A 7,556-nucleotide genomic window follows, 5' to 3' on the forward strand; every position below is an offset into this window, starting at 1 on the left:
ACAGAGGTCCAGGACATATTTTAGTTTTAACTGGACACATTAATGGAAAAGAAGACCATGTCCTGACAGCAGCAGTTAGCAATGGACACAGATATTACCAGCTACTGTTTTTAGTAAAGGAAACACAAACAGACCCAAACAGAAATAGACCCAACTTAAAACAGCTGATCTGTTATTTTCATTGGTTTTATTGCTCTGTTGAGATGAAAGACGCCTCATATGGAAGTCTGTTGCTGTCCCTATAGAGTTTTTCTGGTATGTAACACATTATGGTGAGGTGTCTTTGGCCAAAAACACATTTACTTCAGCAGCACTTTAAGCCAAAATAAAATCCAATCAGAACCAAAGGATTCAGCTGGTACACCTTGAATTTGACGAATACTAAAAACAGACTTGAGTGAATGTTGTCCATTAGGTCTCCAAATGATTATTTTCAAACTAGCTCTTGAAAAGTATGTATGTCCTTTGAATTTTACACACACAAGAAAAAACAATAGTTACACAAATATGTGTAATATTAATAAAATACATTGACGTTTCTAGTTGTAACATGACAAATATGCCCAAATAGTATGAATAGTATCAACTGTGAATAATTTAATAGATAGACTGGCTTTAAAATCGAATTGTTCTTTCCATTTGTCCTGTTAACCAGAAAAGTTTGCACTATTGTTATTTAAATATTTTTTTTCAGTAATACCTGTAAAGTATTTTCAATTTCTTTATTCTTTGAGAGCCACTGACACACACAAAGGCCCAATATTAGCATGCAGAACTTTGCAAATGTAAAGACTTGCAAATGAGTTTTTCTGAAAGGCAGCAATGTGAGCTTTCTCCAAGTAGGACCTTGGTTCAAATCCCTGTGAGGGCTTTTTTGGGGTGCAATTTGCATGTTATTTTAGGTATGAATAAAATTTGCATTTAGGTGTAAGTATCTGTATGCATAGTTATTTGCCTTATATTGATCCAGTGAACTGGTGACCTGCCATGAGTATGCCTTGCAACCAGTGGAGGCACTACTCCTCAAATGTTTATCCATCAATGGATGAACTGACAAGCAAAATGTCGGATGGCTTTAACAGATTAAAAAATTGATATCTGCAGAATAATTCAGTTACCTGTTTTTCCATCAGAACACGGCTTTGTGGAGGTGAAACCTGCTCAGCGGCAAAACATTTCAGCCAAGCTCCAGGAGAACGTGGAGCTGAGAGTGGACATCGAGGCCTACCCTCCCCCTCAGGTCCGCTGGACCAAAGACGGGACCACCATCAGGGGAGACAAAGCTATCACCATCAGACAGGATCATGAAATAAGGTAGAACATCCACCCTGAGCTTGCAACTGTGCCGTGTTCCTAGAGACACAAATGCAACAAAGCTGCGATATGAGGTGTTTAATATCCTGTTTGATTTAAGCAATCCACACATCTAGCTCCTGTCAGTCAGCACACAGACCTCCTCAGAGAGAAATACAATACTCTCCAGAGGGAGGAACTTCATCTGTCATCACACAGAAACCATAAACACCAAATACCTGTCACAACTCCCTAATGCCTTTCAGACAAATGGCCCACAAGGAGCTGTGCTTTTCCCACTTTACACACTCTCAAATGAAGAAGTAACCTCGGTAATGTGTAAATCATATACTGCATAAAGGATACAAAACAACAATAGTTTTTTTCTCCTCTCAATAATTAATGGAAAAATCTTTATTGGCAACACAATGAACAAACCTTTGAGTCTTTGAGGTTGAAAGGATTTCTTGCTCATCCTCCTCATTTGCTCCCTCCATGGATTCTCTTTCAGATTTAAGTCAGGATTCCTTGACTATTCCATAATATAAATATTTTTGTTTTCAGTCAGAAGAAACATGCTGCTAAGACTGCTGATAAGACTGGGTTCAACCTAAATTGTTAAATGTCAACGTAGTGGAGCTGGAATGCAAGCCAACATGAAGTCATGCAGGACAAATTCACTCACACTGCACTTTCAGTGCTATTCGTTTACCAGCGAAGACCAACGATGTGCTTTGAAATCCTCCATCTTCTTTTCATGCTTGTTTTGCTTCAGGTATGTGACCATTCTCAGCCTGGTGAGGGTGAGGACGGAGCAGAATGGCCTCTATGCGGTCATCATTTCCAATGGAGACGACAAAAAGGAAGTTCTCTTTGACCTGGAAGTCCAAGGTGTGGAGATGCATTTGATGCGTTCTTTTGTTCATTTACTCATGAATGAATCCAACTATTTAAAAAAAGTGTTTTACTGACTTTCTAATGTCTGCTTCAACCTTTTACGTGTAGTCCCTGCTCAGATTAAAGACCTGACCGACCACAATCTCCCGGGGATGAGCGACGTGGTGACCTGCCTCGCTGAAGGGTTTCCAGCTCCGATCATACAGTGGTACAGCTGTGACAGCATGCTCAAGTAAGTCGCTACACCACTCCTGTAATGTCACGGAACGAACACTAGAGGGCTGACCTTACGCGGCTCACTTTCAGAGCATCTGTTTTGATTTCAGCTCTTTGTTGATGCAGCTGGCGTGATTTCCCTGCTGTCCTGCTTTAGGTGTAGCAACCGGACAGCAGCATGGCAGCCGCTGAAGCCGCATCCGGAGGTGGTGAGCATCCAAACCAATGTCAGCTACAACCAGACGCGTAAAGTCAGCGTGGTGAAGAGCCAGGTGACCTTCCACAAGCCTCAGCAGGTCACAGTTCGCTGCGCGGCCGCCAACCAGGCCGAGCACGTCAGCACGAGGGACGTCAAACTGGTGTCCAGCAGTAGGTGTCCCCGGGAAATGTTTGTTTATTTATTTATTTATAAGTAACTAAATAGTTTGTACATCGTTAAAAAAAATCTGAAATAAAACACAAGACAATAGTTAATCACCGAAATGGCACCCTTGGTACCAACTTTTGTTAAAAGTTACCACTTTTGAATCACAGTGTTTTCTAGGCCGTCTCGAATGTTTCCGGTGCTTCTTTTCTCTTGCAGCGTGGTTCTCCCAGGTGGCAGTGCTGGCTGCTGTTCTGGCCTTAGTGGTCATTGTTATTCTGTCGATAATCATCCTCATCGCTATATGGAGGAAGGTACAAACATGCACGAAGCCACTTATGCCAAAAATAATTATTCCGAGGACACATTTACAAAGAGAATATAGTAGAGATTATAAAAAGATTTGTGAGATTTTCCCCCGTCTTTGACCTTTCTCTCAGAAACCTCGCTATGAAATCAGATGGAAGGTGATAGAGTCTGTGAGCCAGGATGGACATGAGTACATTTATGTGGACCCCATCCATCTGCCCTATGACCTGGCCTGGGAGATGCCCAGAGAGAACCTGGTGCTGGGTGAGTCCTGCCTGCAGCGCTACATCTGCTTAAACACTGACGATGTATGTATGGATTCATTAATTTTAATAATCATTAGACATGACGGTACACTTCACCTAAAAGCCCAAACTGGTTGAATTTCACTCATTTATATAAGTTAAGGTAATGCAAGGCATTATAACGGCACGTGCCACAACATGAAAGTTTTTAAAGATGTTCAGCCTTGATGGAGGTGTCATTTACACTTGGTGCTTTTTGAGAGCTAAATGATCTATTAAACGTCTTTGTAAACATGTTTGTTTATTTTAAGGTTTCGGGTCTCAGTAGCTTTCTCTGTTCATTATCTTAGCCAGCAAAAGGCTTGTGATATAAAAACTATATTAGTAACTAGATTCTCCAAACCTTTTTAGGCAGCAATTAAATTATTATTTAAGATTGAATTAGATCCAAGTGAAGACATCAAATATGTAAAAATGCCCTTTAAAATAATAACTATGAACACCTACAAACAGTCATAGATGATTTATTTTATAATTGAACTATTTTATTAGAAACAGCAATATAATCTAATGAAAGTGTAATATTTCTTCCCAATTTTATTGATGACAGGTTTACTAAAAAAGTTTTAAACTGATTTTTTTGTTTGAAAAATCTGTTGTGCTTATGTTTCCGTCTTCTGTGGTTGCAAAAAAAAAACATTTCCATCCCCTTTTCTTGCTCTAAACATATTGCTCTTATTCTTCCTGCAGCTCAAAGGAAAACAGACAGCTTAAACTGGAGGTGTCCCTCCAAGGCTTTAGTTATGTTGGTGGTTTGGGTTTTCTCCATGCAGTCAGCTTCAGCATACAAAATGAAGCTTTTGAAACCTGTCTCACTGGCATCGGTCCATCTTCGCTCCTAAGCTGCTTTTTTTATATAGTTTTCTTGTCAGATGTTTTCTCTAAAAGTTAGAAACCGAGGTGCTTAGCCTTCTCACTCAGACATCCACTTACGATGAAAAGTCCTCTTTGATCCAACATAAACACTTTAAAATTCAGTTTCCTTTAAAACATTTAAAGAGAGTTACTTATGCTGAAATTATAATGAAGTGGGGGGGGGGTTTTGTTAGTTTTTTTGTTTTTCCTTTTGGTCCGATGTGTGCTCCATTCACTCTGCGTCCCACTGAGTCCTTCTTTGTGTTTCAGGTCGCACGCTTGGATCAGGAGCATTTGGCAGGGTGGTCGAGGCAACTGCGTACGGTCTCACGCATTCCCACTCCAGCACAAAGGTGGCAGTGAAAATGCTGAAATGTAAGAAACACAAAGTAATAGAAAGAAAATTAAAAAAAAACAGTGCAGAACCATGTGCGTAGTTTGTGTGAGCTACAACAGGAGAGCCCTGTGTGGCTGTCAGATAATGTGACACCAGCTCCGTGTTCCTGTGAGCTCAGAGAGATCCGCGGGCCCGCTGAGCTTTAGTTTTGCTGCCAGCCTCATTTAGGTTTTAGCTCGCAGGTTTTTGAGGCCGTTTGGCAGAAACACAGCGACCCCTTGCTCTCTCTGTGCTAGGTTCTCATATCTCACACTACTGTACTTTTAAACATATTTTCACTCCTGTTTCCTGTCTGCTCTCATCCAGCCACAGCCAGGAGGAGTGAGACTCAGGCCCTGATGTCCGAGCTGAAGATCATGAGTCACCTGGGACCTCACCTCAACATTGTTAACCTGCTCGGAGCCTGCACCAAACATGGTGACCTTTACTATGACAACTGGTCAAATAGAATTATATTACACTGGCTGTTTTGTAAAGGCAATGCAGGTGTTTGATGAGTATAATAAGCTCTCTTTTTAAGAGAAAGTGGTACCTTTAGCTTTTATCGCTGCTTTTGCAAAAGTAGACATTTTTTATATACTCTTTCAGAAAACTCAATGTGTATTTTTTTATGTACCCAACCAAGAGAAATAAGTGATTGGTAATAATACACGGTTTTCAAGGATTTTTCAAACGTCCTTCTCTCACAAATAGAATTGCACTGTTTGATTTAAATGCAAAACAATAACCCATGAATAAGTAGAGCCCTGCAATTTTCAATTGACTTGAAAGTTGATGCTCACTGCCACTCTGCACACAGTCAGGATTATGCTTGAGCTGTTTTGCAAAAAACAGGAAACAAGTAAAGCCTGTAGATGCTTAAAGCTGGTAGAGACAAAGCCCATGAATCTCACCGCTGCTTACTGGCTCTGAGGTTCTTAATGTAAATCCACGCCACACTTTTTAGATTTTAATATTAAAAAAAAAAATGCCCAGTGTGTATCTTTTCATTTTCACTTCACAGTCACATAAAAACTTTATCTGTCAAATAAAATCACAAATTTAAATTTGTGGTTGCAAAGCTGATGCTTTAATGAAAACTTTTTTCCACAGAACCTGAAAAATACTTGAAACAGAATAATGCAGAATATATTTATGCAACAGTAAAGTAAATGTGGGGGGGGGGGAAACCAATTTTGAAATTTATTGGGTGGAAATTTATGGCTCAAAAATGACAAATTGTCTAGTTTGTGTTCACTGTAACTCCCGAAGCGATCTCTGAGGCAGTGCCATTAAATTTACCCTTTGCAAGAAGTCATAATTTTCTTTTATGCACTTAGTGCAGAACAGAGGTTTGCTGTTGAATCTAATGAGACCAGAAGACGGCTTCTAAGGGCTTCTTAGAACAGCTGGATTGTACAGAATACCATTGGGCGTTGCATTGTTTTTCAGATTCTTATTTGTAGAAAAATGTTAGAAAGATCATCATTTTGCTTCTGCTTTAGAGCTATGCTCGACTTTGTGTTGATTCAAAAGATTTAAGATGTATTTTTTTTTACTAGACACTGCATTACAAGAGCCTTCCGTTGTGTATTGTGTCAACACCTCTTTCTTTCTGCTTCTGCCTCTCAGGCCCTCTCTACCTGGTTACTGAGTACTGTCGCTATGGTGACCTAGTGGACTACCTGCACAGGAACAAGGACACCTTCCTGCAGTACTACGCTGAGAAGAACCAGGACAGCGGCTGCATCATCTCCAGAGGAAGTACCCCTCTCAGCCAGAGAAAAGGGTGAGAGGAGCAGAGAAAATGCATTCAGAGCTGCACAGTCTCCATATTATCCATAAAATTCTGCCGTTGCAAGAGATATAGCTCCACATAGATCGGGGACACTCCCACTCATCTCGTGACGGCGATTGTTACAGATGTTGCATGTGATGGGGGTGGCTGCTAATTGTGTCACTTGACTGGCCTTTTTTTTTTTTTTTTTCCTTCCAGTTATGTGTCCTTCGGAAGTGAGAGCGACGGAGGATACATGGACATGAGCAAAGACGAGCCTTCCTTCTACGTGCCCATGCAGGAGCAGCTGGACACGATTAAATACGCAGACATCCAGCCGTCCCCGTATGAATCCCCCTACCAGCAGGACCTCTACCAGGAACAAGGTGTGACTGCGGCCTGTCCCGTAAATGATTTCATTAAAGCAACTCTGGAGAGTAGTGGGGAGAATTTGTTTTCCAGTTACACAAAAGCATGATGAATTCTGGATCATGAGCACAAAGCAAAAAGAAAAAATTTGACAAACGACCGTGACAGATATGAAGTGGAATTATCCAGTGACTTCCGGTCGCTGCTCATAGTCGAGAAATTTCTTTCTACATCAGACAATGCGGTTTATTTAGGACCAAGCGTACAAAAGATTTAAACAATATAAGAAGCACATGAGCGTCACATCGTACAATCTCACTGGAGGTCAGCCCGTTGTGAAGCCTCCTTTGGTCTCCCATTGATTGTTTCTCCCCGTTTCCTCCTTAAGGTGGGGGCAGAACGGATCTGGTGATCTGCGACTCTCCCACCCTCACCTACGACGATCTCCTGGGCTTCAGTTACCAGGTGGCAAAGGGAATGGACTTCCTGGCCTCAAAGAACGTAGGGTGTTAAACATAATGTTTCAAATTAAATAGTACAAATAAGGCCTGAAACCTGATGAGGTCAGGTTTGATTGAAACACTTTGATGTTTCCACCACAGTGTGTCCATCGTGACCTGGCGGCCAGGAACGTATTGATCTGTGAAGGCAAGCTGGTGAAGATCTGTGACTTCGGCCTGGCCAGGGACATCATGCATGATTCCAACTACATCTCCAAAGGCAGCGTAAGAAGCAAATTAATCATTTAGAGTAAATTTTATTGTTAAAGATCAGTTTTTTTACTGGCCAATTTTT

General features: G+C 41.1%; 1 protein-coding gene across 2 annotated transcripts in view; it reads left to right on the forward strand.

Moving 5' to 3' along the window:
- Positions 1 to 7,556, forward strand: part of LOC103135517 (platelet-derived growth factor receptor beta-like) — a 33,142-nt gene that overhangs the window by 19,465 nt on the left and 6,121 nt on the right. Inside the window, exons 7-18 of one of the 2 annotated variants that reach the window (XM_007548292.2) lie at positions 1,134 to 1,314; positions 2,069 to 2,184; positions 2,299 to 2,422; positions 2,564 to 2,775; positions 2,990 to 3,084; positions 3,211 to 3,343; positions 4,510 to 4,614; positions 4,943 to 5,053; positions 6,248 to 6,404; positions 6,612 to 6,778; positions 7,150 to 7,262; positions 7,364 to 7,486. In XM_007548292.2, coding sequence (XP_007548354.1) covers positions 1,134 to 1,314; positions 2,069 to 2,184; positions 2,299 to 2,422; positions 2,564 to 2,775; positions 2,990 to 3,084; positions 3,211 to 3,343; positions 4,510 to 4,614; positions 4,943 to 5,053; positions 6,248 to 6,404; positions 6,612 to 6,778; positions 7,150 to 7,262; positions 7,364 to 7,486 — 1,637 coding nt within the window. The remainder of the gene's footprint in view (positions 1 to 1,133; positions 1,315 to 2,068; positions 2,185 to 2,298; positions 2,423 to 2,563; positions 2,776 to 2,989; positions 3,085 to 3,210; positions 3,344 to 4,509; positions 4,615 to 4,942; positions 5,054 to 6,247; positions 6,405 to 6,611; positions 6,779 to 7,149; positions 7,263 to 7,363; positions 7,487 to 7,556) is intronic. The other variant, XM_007548294.2, reaches the window with a different exon arrangement.

The sequence above is a fragment of the Poecilia formosa genome, unplaced genomic scaffold (assembly GCF_000485575.1).
Source record: "Poecilia formosa unplaced genomic scaffold, Poecilia_formosa-5.1.2 Scaffold26, whole genome shotgun sequence".
Classification (NCBI taxonomy): Eukaryota; Metazoa; Chordata; class Actinopteri; order Cyprinodontiformes; family Poeciliidae; genus Poecilia; species Poecilia formosa.